At 32.6% G+C, this 20,586-nt stretch overlaps 1 protein-coding gene and 1 pseudogene across 23 annotated transcripts in view; one reads left to right on the forward strand and one right to left on the reverse strand.

Annotated features, from left to right (window-relative positions):
• RALGAPA1 (Ral GTPase activating protein catalytic subunit alpha 1) overlaps positions 1 to 20,586 on the forward strand; it is a 207,855-nt gene that overhangs the window by 102,289 nt on the left and 84,980 nt on the right. For all 23 annotated transcript variants that reach the window (XM_016152108.2, XM_016152096.2, XM_016152091.2 and 20 more), the window contains 5 exons: positions 2,152 to 2,277; positions 5,558 to 5,616; positions 8,641 to 8,749; positions 11,295 to 11,405; positions 14,893 to 14,961. In XM_016152108.2, coding sequence (XP_016007594.2) covers positions 2,152 to 2,277; positions 5,558 to 5,616; positions 8,641 to 8,749; positions 11,295 to 11,405; positions 14,893 to 14,961 — 474 coding nt within the window. The remainder of the gene's footprint in view (positions 1 to 2,151; positions 2,278 to 5,557; positions 5,617 to 8,640; positions 8,750 to 11,294; positions 11,406 to 14,892; positions 14,962 to 20,586) is intronic.
• Positions 14,202 to 14,320, reverse strand: LOC118601340 (annotated as a pseudogene).

A 20,586-nucleotide genomic window follows, 5' to 3' on the forward strand; every position in this document is an offset into this window, starting at 1 on the left:
TTTTTATAATGGTGATGAGAAATGGTATTCCAAGCAAAGAGAAACAACCATGAGTAAACTGTGTTCAAGGGACGACAAATGCTCATTTTGTTTTAGAAGCCAGTTAACCTAAAGAATAGTGGGCCAAAATAACAGAAAAGTACTTTCGATCTCAGCTGCCCAGTGTGTGGTCTGCATACCAGAAACATTTGGCATGATCTGGACACTCGTTAAAAATGCAGAATCTCAGACCCCATCCCAGACCTCCTGAAACAGGGTATGCATTTTGGTTATACCCCAAATGGTTGGTATAGACATTAAAGATTAAGAAGTCCTGCTTTAGACTACATCTTGGAAGGTTTTGAGGGCAAGGGTTCAGATTATAATACTATATTACATCGACAGTTAAATTTTTTAAAGTAGGGGGAGATTATTGAATCTACTTTGGGACTATTAAATAAGTATGTTAATCTAGGAGTAGATTAAATGGAAGACAAACTAAAGATGGTAAACAAGTTGGAAGGCTAATATAACAGTGTACACAGATTATCTGTCTTTTGGATCCTGGCAAAAGTTATAGAACTCAGAGGAGACATACATAATCTAATGTCATTGTGTTATTAATTTACTATGAAAACAATTACTGTTCAGTGGGCTAATTATTCCATGACTAGTCAGCATATTTCCTGCCACCTTTTTCAAGGTTCCACGAGATTATTAAGCCCTAATGTCCTTAGGTATCCATTTTATGTGACTACACTTCCCTAACATCTTTGGGAAAATTTAGAAAATAGTCATTTTTTTGTTTTCTGTGGTTTATGTGAGGAACACCTGTTAAGAAAGGCTGCTTAGGAAATGATGTAATTGTGGGAATCAAACCCGTTACCCACATACCCACTATAAGGTTAAGAACAGTCAGTCTTTTCTTCTGTGTGGTGTTGGTGATACACAGTCTAAACCCTACTCTTTGGATTTCCATTTTAGATCCTATACATATCATCTTTCTGTTAATTACTCCCACCCTACCCCTTGCTATGCAGATTAAAAAATAGTCGATTAGTTTTTCTTTTTCTTAATTAAAAGTTACATTCCAGGTCTGTCCCCGTTATAGCCATATACCCGAACATTTCCATTTACCTTATCCACCTTTAAAGAAAAATCCTTAAGTAATCTCTTTCATTAAGTGTTTGTTTTTTATTTTTATAGGATAACTTACTTTAAATTAGGATGGTGGCTATGAGCTTACCCTACCCCTTTATACTGCTACCTTGTATCTGTAAATCTAGATTATTTTTTAAATACAGAAATGAGTTGTTTCGTTGAAAATCATAATAGAGTACTACTTGCCTCTGTTATAGCATTTATTAACATAAGGAAATCGTTTTGAAGATAGGTTCTTGACTTATGTGAATAGAAGTATTATATTCCTAATATATCGTTTTAGTACTTTTGTTAGGTATTATTTAACATATAAATCAGTTTGTAGATATTTTAGTAAATATAGCAATATATTAGTAGGTGGAGGTGATGTTTGGTAGGTATGTAAGAAGTCAGAAGAAGAAGAAATGTTCAGTACTGAATGCTTCAGAAATGGCTTGATACAGCTAAGGAAAAAAGATGAAAATTACCTTCATCTGCAGTCCAAGCATAAAGTCTAATTTTGCTTCAGTAGGTAGTACAGGTGATGCTTTTCTCATGGGCATAGTATCATAAAAACTATCTAGACTAGTGCCTGTTTCTTGAAGATGCAGTTAAAATTCTTATTCTTAATTATTTTACTCATCCTTAGTAGCAAGTATAATCTAGTGACTTTGAATCATCTGCTCGTTAGAACAATGTGTTGTGATATGTGAGTTGCCTTTAAAATGAAAGTATTTATATTTTTCTTCAAAGTAAGGGTAATTTTATGCTGTTAGCTAAGCTGTATTCCTGTTTATAGTCTCATTAATAGGACTAATTTCTGCTTATTAGCTGCTCTTAAGGAAAGCTCTGCTATTTATTTATATGTAAAATATTGGTGATGAAAACCTGAACCTTCTTTATTTCCCCTTTCCTTTCTGAATTTTGTCTTATTTGCTCACTTCCCTGTACAGTATAGTTAGGTGATAAAGTAATTTTTCTGATAATTTAATGACAAATACATTTAAAGATTTGTAAAATCTGGATACATAGGCACCAAGAGTGGAAGCACAGGTTCTTCTGGGATCTTTGGTTTGCTTTCCCAGCTTATATTGTGAACTGCCTGCTCTCCATCCCAACATTCCTGATATTGCTGTGTCTCAATTTACAGATGTTAAGGTAAGCAATCTGATACTGATTTTTAGTATTTAAATGATTGTATGATCATAATATATATTCTATAAAATTTTTATTCTTTTTTTTCTTAGAAATCCTCATGATTATTAAAGAATGTTAACCAGCCATACCCCTCAGACACAAAGGCTGGAATATTCATTAGGAACATAGCTTTTTTTGTGTTTATAACTACTTTGGAGATGTTTTCTTATTATTGAACCCACTCACATGTCAATTTCTTAGGATTCAGTCATTCACTTACTGATTATTTATTGAAATTCTATGTGCCAGATACTATGCTGCTAATGTAAGGTTTCTAAGATTGAGATGGCACTAAACATACATATTTGACTCTCCCTCTCCCAATTTCCCAACCTGATGAATCAAACAAATGTAATGGAATGTTTTGTTCTGCTGTAGGAAACTATGGAGTTAGGGTTGGGATCCTGTGTACGTGAAGCATTAACAGACTCGAATAGGAGATAGTGCAAAATTAAACTGTGACTACATAATTGCTGATGGAACTTACCCAATATGAAACCATAAATAAATAAATAAATGAATGAATGAATGAATAAATAAATAAATAAATAAATAAATAAATAAATAAATAAATAAATAAATTCTGATTAGGAGCAGGAATGCTCCTAATAGTTTATAAGGCTTTTTTAAAATTTCAGGGAAAACTTGGTGAAAGGTTATATTGTGACTCTGTAGAGGTCAGCCTCTGTTTAAAGGGGAAGGTGTGACATGATCAGTGCTCTTAGTCCTCTGGACTCAGTAATTATTAGACCAAGGTGGAGGAAAGTGGTGTGATAGAGTCTCCTAGTTAGGATAAAGGCACGTAGTACCCTGGACCTTGGTAGTGAACAATTCTATCACTAAGTCAGGACCTATCTGTAATCGAATGTCCATATATTATAAATTCCCAAGGGCTTAACAGTACCAAGAAGTTGTGCCTATGTTTGACCTGAATTGGTCCCTAGGATTAAAAGGGAACAGAAAATTAAGAAGGGAAGAAAGAGAGTCATTATAGCCTCTCAGAAGTCATGCTGATGATTTTTTTTTAATTTTGTTTTCTCTGAAAGAAGTTTTTTTTTAATCATTTTCATCAGGAGTGTTGCATATACTTTTCATAACACCCTGTTTCTCTTTATAACATTTATCACACTTTTAAATTACTTGTTCGGTGTCTGATTTATATTTTAGACAAACTTTACAAGGTCTTATTTACTGTTATAGCCTCAGAGTTTATCATGCTGCTTGGCTTGTAGTGTGTACTCAGAAAATATTTGTTAAACAAGTGGATTTCACTTACCATAAAATTTTGTAGGTTAGTGTAAATTTACAGTGACACTTAAAAAAACTATACAAATTGACCTTTGGTTTTCTGGGATGAAATTTCTTTGGTTTCTTCTATTTTTCACAGTATCCTAAAGGTCAAGGAAAGGTAATAGTTTTATAGTTTTAATTTTCTGAGGTAGTTTTAGTTTGTTAAGGGTTAGTCTAGCTAGTACATACGATCTGCATTTCAGAATGACTTTGTTCTCCACTGGCCATTTTGTAGGCAATAGTGGCCAAAGTAATTTAAAAAAAAAATTAAATAGCACTTTTTTTTGTTGGGGGAAAAATATCTACAAAATGAGAGCTAATTTCTAATAAAGAAAGCCAGGAGCCTAATAAAATGATGATTATTTTTAGTCAGAAAAATTAATATTTAAGAGGAAAGTTACATGCCATAGTGGTCATATTTAATTTTCACATTTTCACTGAAACTAGCTTCCTGTCTAAACTGTGGCCATATAGCTACATGGAACCTACCATGCTGTTTTTTGGTTCTGTGCTTTTGAAAATCTGTTTCCTCGTGCCTAAAGCATCGTTATATTGACCTGTTCTCCCCTCTTGCCTCTCTTAATCACCCCAAACACACATAATTATAATCCTTGACCTTGATCATTTGTCAAAATTATGTACCTAAAACCACTTTGTGAAGTCTTCCGTGACTTACCCAAGTTGAGTTATTTGTTCACATAAAACCTTGAATGCATCACCTTGTGACTTGTTTACAAATATGCCTCCCTCCCTAGATTATAAACTTTTAAGGATAAGTACTTCCAAGTACCTGTTAATTGCCTTAGGCTAGGTGATAAGTTTATAAAGAGAAGAAGGTAACTCCTCTAAGGAGCTCACAACCTATGCTGCTGATCAGTGCTTATTGGATGGGTGGATGGATGGATTTTTAAAAAGGAATGAACAGATTCTTAATCATCAAATCTAGTGGCATTCTTGTTTTCCTCTCCTTGGCCAGTATAGCATTTGACCCTGTTAATGTCTATTCTTCCTAAACCTCTTTAACTTTGGCTTCTGTTGCACATGTATCTTGATTTACTTCTTGCCTAAGTATTCTATCTGTGACTCCATAGTAGGTTTTTTCTTTGCCTGCTAAACATAAACTCACTACAAGATCCTCTCTTTGGGTAATTACTTTCTCTTTAGTCTTCCTCTAGAATATTTTATATTATCTAGCACTCATGCCAGAACTCACACATATCATGTTTTATAAATTATCAAAGAAAAATAGGTTTGCTTTTAAATAATATTTCTCAAAGTTTTGAAAAGATGTTTATAACTTTGAGCTATTAAATTTGTTTTAATTATCTTATAGTTAGCTTTTTATTACTCTTCCCTTCTAGTGAAAAATAGTTTTTGAACATGCATTTGGTTATAAATTTCAGAAATCATTTGTCTTAGACTGTTTGGCCTGCTAAAACAAATACCACAAGCTGGGTACCTTATAAATGACAGAAACTTATTTCTCATGGTCCTGGAGGCTGAGAAGTCCAAGATCAAGGCTCCAGCATAGTCAAATTCTGCTGGGGGTCCTCTTCCTGGTTCATTGCCTGTACCTTCTTACAGCGTCCCCACAAAGTGGAAGGATCTAGGGAACTCTGTGGGGATTTCTTTTATAAGAGCACTAATCCCATTCATAAAGGCTCTACCCTCATGACCTAAGCACCTCCAAACACCATCATTTTTGGGGGTTAGGATTTCAACACAGGAATTTGGGGAGGGACAGCTTTCTAGGTCATATCATTGTTTTAAATTTTTAGCTAATTTTGTGAATAATATTGGGCATTATTAGAAATATGTATGTGAAAACTAAGACTGCTTTTATTTCACTATTGTATCCCTAGTGCTCGGGCCCATAGTACCCAAATATTTAATAAATATTTGTTGAATGAAATTTTAGTCATTGCTATTAACTATTTCCCCCTTATTTTAGGAACTTATAATCAAAACTGTATTAAGCTCAGCAAGAGATGAGCCCTCTGGTCCTGCACGGTAGGTCAGATACTAAGGTTTGATATAACTATTCTATGTTTAAAATCTTACTTTAGAGGTTGATTTATTTAGCAGTCCAAATCGTTTCAGTTTTAGAAAAGCTATTCTGAATTACAAATTTAAATTATTTGGATGATTAAATCCTTCTTTTCACAATTTAAATACAACCTTCTTTCATTAAAAAAAATAAAATTCTAGTCAGCCTTCTCACTATCTTTACCCCTGTATCTAAAATGATTTTTCTTTTTCAAAAACTATTTTATGTTAGTTTCAGGTGTATACCATAATGATTAGACTTTTACATAATTCATGAAATGATCCCCAGATTCATCTAGTACCTGCCTGGCACTATGCATGGTTATTACAATATTATTGACTGTATATCCCCTATGCTGTACTAAAATGATTTCTTTTAATTTAAGTACATTTTGCTTTCCCTTCAGATTGTATTTGTCATTATCTGTTATGCATTACTTTGAAATATAATGCTAGTTACTCAGTGAATGTTTCTTGAATTAAGGTAAAGTATTTTATTGTAGAAAGTAATATACCTAAGAAAATAGTATATGTTAATATTTATAAATATATGATCAGGATATTTTTTAAAGATATAAATAAGATTTTTGAATGTTTTCCTTTTTAAATGTCTTATAAGAAGTGAAAACTGGCATTTTCTATTTTACTATACCTTTCAAAGAAAGGTTGAAAATTAAATCAGCCGTTTGCCAGTTGCGTACCATGTTTCTTCTCTTCCCCAAAATATCATTAATTCATATTTTCTGTTTCTTAAAGCCAATTCTAATAAGATGTCAATAGCTTCAACAGTAGACTATGTTACTGCTACTCTGACTTAGATCTCTGCAAAGCTTCCTCTTTTTTAATCATCTATACATTTTTTTGACCAGGGTCATTAAAGAACAAATCACAGCTTTAACCATTTGAATTCTGATTCTAACTTAAACCTCTTCTTTTTCTGGCAGGTAAAAATAATGTAAAATGAGCAGTTTGCTTAAATAAGACATAGCTCCAACTTTTTAATTGCATATTTTTCTCATTTAATAGCCAAGTTAATTAAAAACAAGTCTCTTTGAATAAATTCTCTTTTTACAATAATTCCATTTTAATACTGGACAACTATGCCAAAAAACAACAATGTCTTTTCGAGTGTTCCATATCTTTATTACTAGTAACTTTAATATTTTAAAATATTAAATATTTTTAATATTTCTTAAGCATTTTCTATGTTAATAACATTTTAAATTTATAAGGATTTTCCTATAATATTGTTTTATTTATTCATCATCACAATTCTGAGAAATTAATGGAGTCATTATTATTCCAATTTTGCTAGCAAGAAACTGATGACTTAGAAAGCTAACATTTATTAAGCCCTTTCTATGTACCAGACACTATTCTAAGTACTTTATTACCTCATTTAATCTTTGCAACAACTCTAGAGTATAAGTGCAATTTTTATCTTTTTATAGGAACCCAAGTATTTAAATAATCTGCCCTTATTACCCAGAAATGGCAGACCCACGACTAAAACTCTGGCAATTTGTCCTCAGAGTCTTATTAGATGCATAAATAATAAGTGGCCGAACCAGATTTGAACCTGGAGCTTTAGATTCTAGATTTTCTGCCTTTTTTCTTTTTTCATTTTTACTGCATTTCCTCTCAGGTAAAGAATATTGAAGCCTAAAATATAGCTGCCCGGAAGAAGACTTGAGAATCATTAAAACAATAGCTTGTATTAAGAGTATAGGAAACTCCCAGAAGTTGAACATAAGCATTTTCTAAACATTTTCTCATACCTTTCAGGAACGTGAAGTCTTAGAAGCGTACACCCTAAAATTCAACCAGGAGCTGAGAGTTGAGCCATCCTGGCAATAATGTAGATTTTCTTGATATCTTGAGAAACATAAGAAACTATACACACACACCTATCTCAGTATGTGCCTTTAGTTAGCCACATCTATAGAGAGTTTTGCTCCATTTTACAGTTTAATATTACTTTAGGATTATAGCTCTTTGTACTACTAACTCTGAGACTTGGTTATTTAGATCTATAAATATTACCTAAGATTTATGGGTAGACAATAGTAGGGGAGGAATAAAATCAGTACTTCACTTAGAAGACTTCCTGGTAGTTTTGATAATAAACAATTTAGTAGCATTAACACTATGCTAGACTGAAAGAAGGAACTTAAGAACTTTGGATCCAATGTTTCTAGGGAGAAAAATATTTCTGCATTGAATTATTCTGAAATGTAATATTCTACTGAATTTAATTTAGAATATCAGTATCAGGACATGCCAAATACACTACGATTCTAGAACCATAATTCTAGAACCATGATATGCTTTACCAGAAGCTTATACTTGAATATACCAATGGAATTCTTTCAGAGTCTGATATCAAATAACTCCCTTCAAGCTAAAACTGAGTCGAAATAAGGAAATGAAGTTTTATAAGACATTAGGCAAGAAAACAAAACTTCAAGTTTTGTTTCTGATGGAATCATTTTATAAAGTATATACGTTTTCTTTGTGTTCTCAATTTGTTTTTAAAAGAATTTGTAGCCAGCTATGTTACATTTAAGAGAAAAGAAAATAATATTTGACTTATCCCAGCAGCTTTTTGTTTTTGGCAAAGTTCACATTGCTGCTATCAGTTAATAAAATTATGCTCTTTCCCTTTTGAAGTCAAGTTACATACTTGTTTGAGAACCTTTATGGAAATATCAGTTTATTAATATGGGTTTGTTAGATCCTGGATGTTATCCTGGCCTGTGATCTTGGTGGTAAATTATAATGGAAAATTAGGCTTAGAGTTTTGGCGATCCGCTTTCCTCCTACTTTCTCTTCCTAAGAAGAGCTAATTTGAGTTCACGCAAATGCATATGTTCATTCTGTGTTGGCTGGTTGTGGATGTTTTGGTTGTGGTAGTGGTTTCATTTCATTTAAAGGCTCATCCACTTATTTGTATCATTGTTGGTTGCCTTTTTTTTTTTTTTTTTGCAGATGTGTAGCACTTTGCAGTTTAGGTATTTGGATTTGTGAAGAACTAGTCCATGAGTCTCATCATCCTCAAATTAAGGAAGCTCTGAATGTGATTTGTGTTTCCTTAAAGGTAAAAGGAACTGTTTAGTGGAATATATTAAGATAGTATAGAATTATGGTTATTTTTATTCAAATGTTAATTATTTCTTATGCTTTTATAGATTAAAACATTTAATAAATGTTTTCTTGAATTTAGGTTATCTTAGTAATGATGTTTTTTTATGTATTTGGCTTTGTCCCTAGGATACTTATGGATGACTCCTAAAAAGGAAATCAGTCATTTAACATGTATAGGCTTGTTTGTTTATTTGTTCTTAATCAGTATTTTTGTAACTTACTATTTGATATTTATTACTTCTAAATTCTTGAGCTGTTCAACTTTTGGCTTCGAATTCAAGTTAAATGCCCTTTTTGTAACCAGAATAAAATTTCATCAGAATAACAATTATTTGTAGAGTCTGAATGATTAAATGGATATCTTTTGTTTCTGAAAGGATGCATAACGTTATTTCTGTCTAAGACTTGTAATATGTCTATATAGGATTCTAAACATACAGAATACAATTATTACTGGTTTGATAGGTATTTATAAGTATATACTATGTTTGAGGTGCTTTGTTAGGCAGAGTTAGGGATACTGAAATGAAAAGAATTGTAAATAGTAGATTCAAGAAATGGATAAGATGATGGCTCACAAAAAGTAAAATGAAAGTAATAAAATGTAAAAAGCTGAGAGAACCAAATGAGTGATGCATATAAACTGCTGATTGAGTTCAGAAGAAGCAGAGAGATCACTTTGATTTCGGCGCCATAGAAGACTTTGGAAAGAGGAGACATTTGGTTAGGGCTTGAAGAGTGGGTAAGATTTGGTCATAAGAGATAAGCATTAAAAATTTGATTGATGCCATTGGGGAGCCATTTAAGAGTTTTAAGAATAGAAAATGTCAGGAGATTGATTAAACATGGTGGAGTGAGAGACGTCCCCAGATCTCTCCCCTTGAAACAATAATAAGCTGAACATCTAAAATTCAAAAACACCCAAACTGCACACCAGCACGGCTGAGCGTGGGATCTGCACATAAGCGCTACCACAGGTCAGAACCCAGGGTGTCAGGCGGTGGACTGGGAGAAACAAAGAAACTGCCTCTCCCAGCCAAAGGAGTTCTCTGTAGGAGGAAGAGGTAGGGAGAAGATGCAGCGGCTTCCCTGAGCAGCCCTACCTGGGAGTGCTATGAACTCCACGCGGCCAGCAGCAGTGCCCAGTCATCAGGGCAGAAGGCAGAGAAATGGGGACAGCATAATAGCAGGTATAGCAGAAAAATAGCTATTGATTTTTACCCGCCACAGTTGCAAAACCAAGCCTGAGCCACAGCCCTCATCCCCTAACCTGGAGAGCCCCTCCCCCCATACCCTCTGCGATGGATCACCAGCGAGCCCCAGGGGAATCTGAGCAAACACTACCAAAATTGTCTCTAACACTGACAGGAACTGAGACTGAGGGTAGCCAGCATGATTGAACATCTATAAGGAAAAAAAGGCATTATTAAGACTTTATATAAAGCAGAGATCCAAGAGACTTAGATGCCACCTACTGGAAACCAAAAGAAAAACACCTTTGCAACAGGCTTGTGACCATTATGTAATAAATCTTTCGGGGCAGGGGTGGGAGCAGAACACACTTCCATTAATGCCCAGGCAGAGAAATAGTCCATTAAACACCGTGAACAATCAAGGTGACAAGGCATCTCAGAAAGAAAGAGAAAAATCTCCAGAAAATAAGCTCACAGACATAGAAATATGTGACTTAAGCAACAGAGAATTCAGGATGGTACTTCTGAAAAAACTCTGTGAGATCTGAAACAAATCATATCAGGTTCAGGAACTGAAAAATATATATATAGATGAGCAGAATAAGTTCTTTAGCAAGGAGATTGAAACCCTCAAAAAGAACCAAATAGACCTTCTGGAAATAAAGAACACACTGCAAGAGCTGAAAAATGAAATAACAAGCTTGAGAAATAGAGTTGAACAAAGGGAGTAAAGGATCAGTGATATCAAAGACAGAAATTGAGAAGTAAATCAGAAGGAAGAAGAGAGGAACTGAAGAATGAAAAATAATGAAAGAGAAATTTAAAAGCAACAAATGAACAGGACAAACACAGACTCATGGACATGGACAATGGAATTGTGGTTACCAGAGAGGAGGGGGGAAAATAAAATGTTTAAAAAATAAATAAAATGCTTTTTAAAAAGAATAGAAAATATCAGCATCAGAGAGATTCTTTAGAAGATTAATTTGGAAGTAGTGTGAACAGTAGATTGGAATGGGGAAGAGATTGATAAGATTAGCAGTTTAGAGTTTGTTGCAGAAAATCTAAGAGAAAATGGAATAAAACTTTTAATGAGAACAAACATTATGAATAAAAAGAAAGTTAATTTTGCCTTTGGAATTCATTGTGATTTATTTTGCAGCTATGTATTTTTCTTCCTGATATTTTAATAAACATTATAAGTGTAGAATGACAAAAGGAAATATTAAATTCAGAAAGTAGCCAATATATTGATAAATAATAATTCAGGAAAAAAATTTTATGTGTTTTTTGTTTTTTTTACAGTTTACTAATAAAACAGTAGCTCATGTAGCTTGTAACATGCTTCATATGCTGGTTAATTACGTACCTAGACTTCAGATTTATCAGCCCGATTCTCCCTTGAAAATTATTCAGGTTAGTAAATTCTCGTTTATTTCTTATAATGACCTTGTAAAAGATTTTTAGATTTGGATACCTTGAAATATATCATTACTTAATAATTATCTTCTACTTTTGCATAGTTAAATAATGACAAGTAAGGTCCTTTTTTGAGATGTCAAAGATTATGACAGGCCTTTTATGTTAGGAGTTTGTATTCTTGTTTTTAAATACTACCTGCAAATATATAATTGTCATTGTGGGTTTTTTTTTTTTTTTAATTCTAATTCTGTGTGTCCTACACTTTCTACCATACCTGATGTATTTGGGCCCTTTATTATTTCTTTCTTGATGTGACAGCCTTCTAACTACTCTCCTGGCTGTCGAGGTCTTCCACACTTGGTCTTCATTCATATTCGCATGACTCTTATGCCATTTACCTGAAGAAGAAAAAAACATACAAAATCTGAGTAGTTTTTGTTGTTGTTGTTATTTTTGCCTGTAAAATAAGACCTAAATTCTTTCTCTGGGAATTTGAGACCATCTCATGAGAACCCAGCCCGTCTTTTTTGAATTATGTACATATTCCTTTGAAATAGTCTGTAGTTGAGGCACCTGAATTGGCTTACTATCCCCTAAACATACCTTCACTCTTCACTCTCTTCTTACTTGAAATGTTCTGCTGCTTCTCTCTACCCACCTGTCTTTCAGTTATTTGTTTAAATACCATCTCTCTAACCAGAATTTATCTTCATATTCTTGTAACATTTTTAGAAAAGATGGTAATACTAAGTACCTACTATGTACCAGTTACTATACCAGTCACCTTTTCATATGTTATTTAATTCTTAAAAGTCTTCTCCCCCTTCTTTATCCTCCTCCCCATTCCCTTTATTTAAGATGAGAGGCTGAGGATTTAGTAACTATATAAAGTCACAAGCCAACAGGGCAGAAACAGAGTTTAAGCAGAACCTGTAAGATTACAAGTCCACATTTTTCTCACTCAACTATGTTGCCAGTCTGTTGTAACAGTAAATATATTTGTGTGCAAATTCTAAGCTCCTTTAAGACAAGGGCATCTTTTTTCTTTATTTCTCTTTAGGCCTAGGGTGACTTTCATGTAAGATTTGTTCAGTAAATATAGGTTAAGAGACTGGGTTTGAGGGGTAGACACACCTGGTTTATGTAACCTCTAACTCTGCCACTTACTTTGTTACTTTTAACAAGTTACTTCAACCTCTGAATTCTAGTTTTCTTTGTCTTTACATAGAAATAAAAATATTTACCTCACAGAGTTGCTCCAAAGACTAAATGAAAAAATACATGTAAAGCACTTTGTACTGCTTATCATAAAAATTAGAGGACATTAATTTTAATAAATGTTGGCTGCAGCTGTTATCATGGGGGACATGATAATGATATAATATGCATATGTATGTAAATATTAAAACATGATATTTTAAACTTGAAAATTTTACCCTTTAAGATTAATTATTCTGTTTGAAAATTAAGATCGTTCTTTAAGTAGATTTTTTTCATTTGAAAGCCTCTAAATCTGTTATTTTCTTCATCAGTTTATATATTTTTAGTACCTACCTAAGTACTTCTTAAGTGTGAAGAGTTATTGCATATGGCTTCACAATACATTGTAATGACCAGTGGCTACAGAGAAACATGAAGTTATCATACCCCACTTCTAGCTGAATGAAAAAAATGAAATCCCAAAATAGAGCGTTTCATTAATTGTTACCTATTTACATAGTTAGGAATAGAAGCCCAGTTTTATTACCATTATTAAGAATGTGCATACGATATTCTAGATTCTGCTGGTAAAGCCTTTTACTGTAATATGCTTAGAGGGATTTTTCTGCTCTATGAATTGAAACAATAATTTATAAAAATATAGCATAAAATTTTAACAAGCACATAAAAAATTGAGATCAAGAGGTTTTCACAGTAAATTATAACACAGTATATGAATGTTTTCCCTTTTTATTTAATATTCTCTATCAAATTTATTCATATGCTATTTAGTGTATGATATATGTTAATTTGAAAATATAATAAAATATCTTTCTCTATACATATGTAAATGTACATATATATGTGGAAACATCTGGAGATAGAAAGAGAATAGATTTCTTTATTTTTTCACCCAAGTTCATTGAGGAATAACTGACAAATATAAATTATCTATATTTAAAGTGCACAACATGATGGTTTGGTATTGTGGAATGGTGACCAAAATCAAGATAATTAGCACATTCATTATTTTACACAGTTAACTTTTTTTCATTATGAGAATAAAGATCTTAGCAACATTCAGATATTCAGTACCAACTGTATGATTAACTATAGTCCCCATGTAGTTTGTACCCTTTGACCTACATCTCTCCCATTTCCCTTCTCTTCCCCCAGACCCTGGAAATCACTATTTTCTCTCTGTTGCTGTGAAATCAGCTTTTTTTTTGTTTGTTTTTGTTTGAGATTCCACATATAAGTGATACCATACGGTATTTTTGTATCTGTCTGACTCATTTTACTTAGCATCATGCCCTCCAGTTTCATCCATGTTGTCTCAAATGGCAGGATTTCCTTTTTTTATAGCTGAATAACATTCCATTGTGTATATAACACCACACTTTTTTTATTCATGAGTAGAAGGACATTTAGGTTGTTTCTATATCTGGGCTATTGTGAATAGTACTGCAGTGAACATGGGTGTGTAGGTACCTCTTTGAGATAACTGATTTTTATTTCTGTCAGATATATACCCAGAAGTGGCATGCCTCGATCATATGTAGTTCTACTTTTATTTTTTTTTTTTTTAAACACCTACAGCACCTGGTCTTCCTAGGTGGTCTCCCATCCAAGTACAAACCAGGCCCTACCCTGCTTAGCTTCTGAGATCAGACAGGATTGGGCTTGTTCAGGGTAGCATGGCCGTAGACTTATTTTTAATTTTTTTTGATTCTTTGACATAATTTTTTATTTTTATTTTATTATTAGTTTCAATTACACAGTACATTGGTTAGAAATATAGTTTATGAAATAATCCCCCTGATTACTCTGTCTTTCCACTGGCTTTACACATAGCCTTTACATTACTGCTGACTGCATTCCCTATGCCATGTTCCCCATCCCTGTGACTTATCTATCAACTACTAATTTTTATTTCTTTAATCCTTTACTGCTTTCTCCCAAGCCCCCTGCCCTCTGGCCGTCACCAGATTGTCCTCTATATTTGCGCGTCTGTTTTTGGCATGAATTGAGTTTGTAAGAAATCCATTTAAGTTAACAGCATATATAATGTTAGCTCTATACATGAGGATTGTAAATGATTGATAGTTAAGTGTACTTGAAAAGCTTACCTGTTAAAAATTACTTTGAAATAACAGTGCTAATGTTTTAGGATGAACTTGCAGCAATAGATTTTATATAACTTTAGCATTAACATTTAAGTTTTAGATGTACCATTAGTTTAACGTATTTTGAGCTTTTTTTTTTTTTTTTTTGACTACAGATCCTAATAGCCACTATTACTCATCTTTTGCCAAGTACAGAAGCTTCATCTTATGAAATGGACAAGAGGGTAATTAAAAGTTTGTTTTATATTTAGTATGTGGTTAGTAAATATGTTTTAAACTTGCAAAGGTATATATATATATATACACACACACACACATTGTAAACATTAATTCATCTTGTCTTTAAAATCAGCTGTGTTGTGAAATATATTTTTCTATTTAAGTGTAACATTACATTTTCATTTAAATTTTAAGTTAATCATGGTCATTTGATAAAATCTTTGAATCTCAAGGATATAGGAACATTGGAGGACATTATATCCATGTATAATTATTTCACTTCATCCTGCCAAATTGTGGTCTTGTCTGTGCCTAAAAATTATTAATTCTGAGGAATTCATCAACTCTGAAGGCAACCATGCATCTTTGTGTAGCTGTTACTGGTAGAAAGTAAAAAAGTTTCCATTAAGGAGAGTACATATAAAAATATAGAGATGTGACACTTAGGAGAAAACATATACCCTACATTAAAAGGTGCGACGAGTTTGCATTTATCTCAGTAAATTTATTGTGAGATTCCTTTAATCATTTCAACTTATGTATTTATCAATTTAGTTTCTTCTTGGTTTCTTTTTATTATTTACATATCTTTTCTGAAATGCTGCATTTCTTCATTATGCCCACCTTCTCTTATAGGTTTTTAACATATTTATCATAATTATTTTAAAGTCCTTGTTTGCCGAATTCAGTATGTAGGTTATCACTAAGTCTGTTTCTATTGAATTTTTTTCCTCTTGGCTATAAATTCCACTTTCTTGTTTGTTCATATGTCGTTCAATTTTTTATTATATACCAGGCATTGTATATAACTTGTTATAGAAACTCTAGATCTGTGCTGCACATCATGGTAGCTGCTAACCACATGTGACTTTAAATTTAAATAAAGTTAATGGTTCACATTAAAAATTTAATTCCTTATTTGTACTAGCCACATTTCAAGTGCTTAGTAGCCGCATGGGCAGTTATATACCATTTCCATCATTGCAGCAAGTTCTATCAGACAAGACTGTTCTAGATGTTTTTAACTTTCTTTGAAAATCCCAGTCTTAAATTCTGTTCTTCAGATCTGTCTTACCACCTGTTAATAGGATGGTGTTGAAATCTCAAGTATGTTTTATTACTTATGTTTTACTCATTAATATATAAAACTCTGAAGCTATATATATATGTCCAGACCTATTCTCAGTTATTTTCTTTTGTGGCTTAAATAACTTAAACTTTTGGTCTTTCCATGCTGACTTCCATAGCACTAATTTCATCAGTTTGCCTCAGAATTTTTTATTCTTCCTCCTCCTCTTCAGTTTAAAACCTATTTGATCAGATTGTCTAGCTCTTGATAAATATATTCTTCCTCATCTTTAAAAGATACATATACTGCATTTGTGGCCAAGAGTCCTACATTTTAGTGTCTTAGACTATAGTCTGGAATTTCAAATCCAGTCTGTGAATAGTATCTAGATAACTAATTAGCCATCTCCTTCTAGATCATCTTTGTCTTCCAAAGGCCTAGCTATTAATATGAAAAACCTCCACTACCAAGTTTTTGTTCCCACTTAATTTACTAAACATTTATTGATCACAAAGTATGTGTGTGGTATTCTGTTTGGACTAGTTAAACAGATATAAGTAAAATAGTCCCTACTCATGGATTTTGAAAGTTAGAGAGGCAAGTGAGGCAATCCAGTGTAATAAGCACTTACTTAAACAGAAAAATGTATAGATACAAGGTAGTATAGAGAAGAAGTAATTAACTGTCAAGGCAGAAGGGCTTGTTAAGAAAAACCTTTCTTAAAGATGAATAGGATTTTCTACATAAATGGAAATAAGGAGTAAAGTCAGAGAGTTATTCTAAGTAGAGGGAATAGCATAGGTAAAATCATGGAGGTGTAAAAGGGTATGGTGTGTGATGGGTAAACAGTAGGCAATTCTATATTATAGGATGTGAAGTGCATGGTTCAGAGTAGGGAAATTAGAGATAGGAAGGGACCAAGACATGAAGAGCTGTGGATGACATGCTAAGAACCTTGGACTTTTATGAAAGTCCTTTTTGAAAGTGACTTTTTGGAAGAGTTTTAATGCACAGTGAAATAGTAAGGTTTATGAACATTGACTTAAAAGGAATAGTATGGTAATTGTTATTACCATCATCTCTGTAAGAATTGATGATATTCTGAGCTATGGCTAAAGGAATAAAGAGTAAATATTCTCAACGTAGAATCCACAACCAATGTCAGGAATGTCGAGGGTAAAAAGGCAAGGTTATTGGAGAAAGATGAATTTCAGTTTTCATTGTATTGCATGTAATGAGTAATGCCCTGGTAGAGACCACCGCATAGCAACTATATACCTGAAGTAGTAAATTTGACACTTCAAACAATTTTTGGCATCGTCAACACATAGTGTTAAACTGTGAGAGTATATGAGAAAGGGAAGGGGGAATAATGACATGAATAGAAGGAAAGAATTTCTATGGGTGTTAATAAGCTAAGGAAGGAATTTCTGTAGATGGAGATAAGCTAACATAGTAAAGCTAATTCTAAAGAATGTCTTTAATTTTCAGTCTGGTAGTCATAATGTCTGTTTTCCTGTTAGCTTTACAGACAGTAGTTTGGAATATAATGCTGCTTTAGGCTCAGTCCAAAGGTTATTTTGCCAGTTTTAACACTCCAAAGATTTGAAGAGTAAGATGTGTGAGGCAGTTGCTCTGGGATGGCAACTGTAAATCTGTTTTAAAATGGCTCCTTATATTATGTTTTACACTACTTTGAGACTGTATAAATGTGCTATTACTCCATAAACTTTTACTAACTGGTTTTGCCAACCGTTGATGACTCATAGCAGAATGAATTAATTGTTATGATAGTTCCCAGTGGTGATTTCCTAATTCCATCATGCCTTTTGCATTCATTAGTTTTCTGTGGTAAGGAAGAGCTCTTTCCCTTCTTCCCTATCCATCTCATCAGTATGGGATCATGTTTATTATTTTATGCAATGATTTGTAATCCTTACATTTTTACTACCATTATTTATTTTAATATTCAAAATGTCCCAGATTTAGCAAGTGGGCACCCCTTTAGAGTGGCTTCCTTGTCTTTTTGACACGTCCTGATTATTCTTTGGGCATGCTCTTATTTCTATCATCACAGAATTTTCCACTCTTCTTATACTTTCCCTGCCCCAATCTCGGAATTAGCCATTTCTCCAAGGGCCTCTCGCAACTGAGCGGAAAATAGTATTTTGAAATAAGATCTGGGAGCTAGGTGTGTACATTGTCATTGAGTTGTCATTTTTTTAGGCCCTCTCAGCAGACAGCTAAAAAATAGATAATATGTATATACACAAAAATATATACTATATATTTTATATATATATGATATATACATATACTTTTTTTTTTACATGTATTAAAACACCATGAGTTCATCCTGACACCTTTGATTCTAATCCAACACCATCAGGTTCAGTCTGCCCTCCCCTTTTCCATATTTGTAACTCCCTGATCTAACAATGAGAAACCTGGCTCCTTTTATCCACAATATATTTACTTCGTGCAGTTCTAGAAAAATAAAGTATGCTTTTATATGGTTTACCAAGAATCTAATATATAATTCAAAAGCTTCATTTAAAAGTTATGTGGGTTATTTCTCCCTCCCTATTTCTCACCTCAGCGTCATTATATAATGGCTTAATTTTTTAATTTATCTTATTTTTACGAATTGTCCGTTCATATCTTTTTATATTTTCTGACAGGTTTTGGTATTCTTCCCTCAAATTTTTATATATTAGGGATACTGTCTCCTAACTGTGATGTTTGTTGAAATATTTTCACCCTTTTTTTTTCATTTGTCTTGATTATGTATATGGTGGGCGTTTTTGTTATTGTTTCTTGTATGGGATAATGGAAAAGAATTTATTTTTTTGTAGTCAGTTTATCAATTCTTTGTGTCTGGATTTTGAGTCATAGATAGAAAACCTTTCATTGTACATGGGAATTCACCCATGTTTTCTTATAGTGCTTGTATGGTTTCGTTTTTGGCATCTTTAGTCCTCATCCATTTGGAGTTCATTGTTTGTTTTGAGATAGGAATCTAATTTTTGTTGTTTTTCTAGATGTGTTTTCAGATTTCTTAGTTCCCTTAATGACAAGTTCATCTTTTCCCTTAGTGAATAATCAAGTTTCATAACTTCTTGGGTCTGTTTGAGTTTCTACACTAGCAGTTTTCAAACTCTTGGTGACTGAGAAGATCCCTGTAGTATTGTTAAATGTTATTGAGGATCTCAAGTAACTTTTGTTTATGTAGATTGTATTTTGACCACTTGATCTGTCTTATAGTGAAAGTGGTATGGTAAAGTCTCCCATTGTTAATGTTTCTATATTTATTGCATCTATTGCAGCTTTCGTTTTATAAAGGTAATCACTGCATTATTCGATATACATAAATATTGATTAATGTTTTATCTTCATTCGAATTAATGCTTTCGGTTTGAACTCTGATTTGTATACCTTTGTCTTTCTTAATCTTTTTGTTTAACTCTACCTCTTGAGTACAGCATATCCTTGTCTTTTTGCTATGTGATCCAAATTGAAAATCTTTTATTAGGCACATTAAAACCATTCCGATAAGATATATTTTTGGTCTCACCTCTGTCATTTTATGATTATTATGCACATTATGTTATGTTTTTGTGTTTCTTTCTTTGCATTTTGTATTTCTTTTGTTCTTTTAAGTTTCTTTTGAAACTCAAAATTTTTATACTTTGTTCTTGTGGTAACCTTTACATATATATATCTATTTTAATACATATATATATGTATATATATATAAATGCCTTTATTCCCTTGCTTTCTTACTTAACATCTTACTATCTGGGTTGTGATTATTTACTGGTATTTTTTATCTCCTGTTGCCTATGTGTTAATAAATGAGCTTATTTTACTTTTCTCCTTACCTCCATTTTTAGTTACTTATAACATATAGCATGTGTCATATAACAAATGATTCTTCCACACTCATCTCTACCTTTTTTTTTTTAATCTTAGCTGTAGAACTAAATAGATCAAATACTCACCATTAGTTTTTTTTTTTTTTATGAAGTTCCTCAATCAACTCTTTAGTTAGACGAAGTTCATCTTTATTCTTCAAGACAGACTCATGAATACAAAATGCCCCAAGTTATTGCATATTTAAAATTTTTTTTGTAAACCTGGTACTTGAAAAACAGCTTAGCTAAATATGGTATCCTTGGTTCACACATACTTTTTTCAGTGTTTTTAATGTTGCTTTGCTTTGTGTATTGTTTTTAGAGAAATCTGATGCCAGTTTTTTTCTCTTGCCTTTGTAAAGTATTTTATCTTTTTCCCGGAGGCCTTAAAGCTATTTTTTCTTTATTTCTGATGTCTTATTTTTGAAGTTTTAGCTGGATATGTATTAGAGTTGATTATTGCAGGTCATTTTGTCCTGGCATCTGGTGGACCTTTTCAGTATGTAATTTCAGGGACTCTATTATATGTAAATTAGATATTCTTTTTCCTTCTTCCATCTCAATTATTTTCTCTCTGACATTTTTTAACCTTTTTCATTATCTCATTTTTTATCCTCTTGTTTTCCAGATGTTATTCAATACCTATT

Source organism: Rousettus aegyptiacus, unplaced genomic scaffold (assembly GCF_014176215.1).
Source record: "Rousettus aegyptiacus isolate mRouAeg1 unplaced genomic scaffold, mRouAeg1.p scaffold_m13_p_3, whole genome shotgun sequence".
Taxonomy (NCBI): domain Eukaryota; kingdom Metazoa; phylum Chordata; class Mammalia; order Chiroptera; family Pteropodidae; genus Rousettus; species Rousettus aegyptiacus.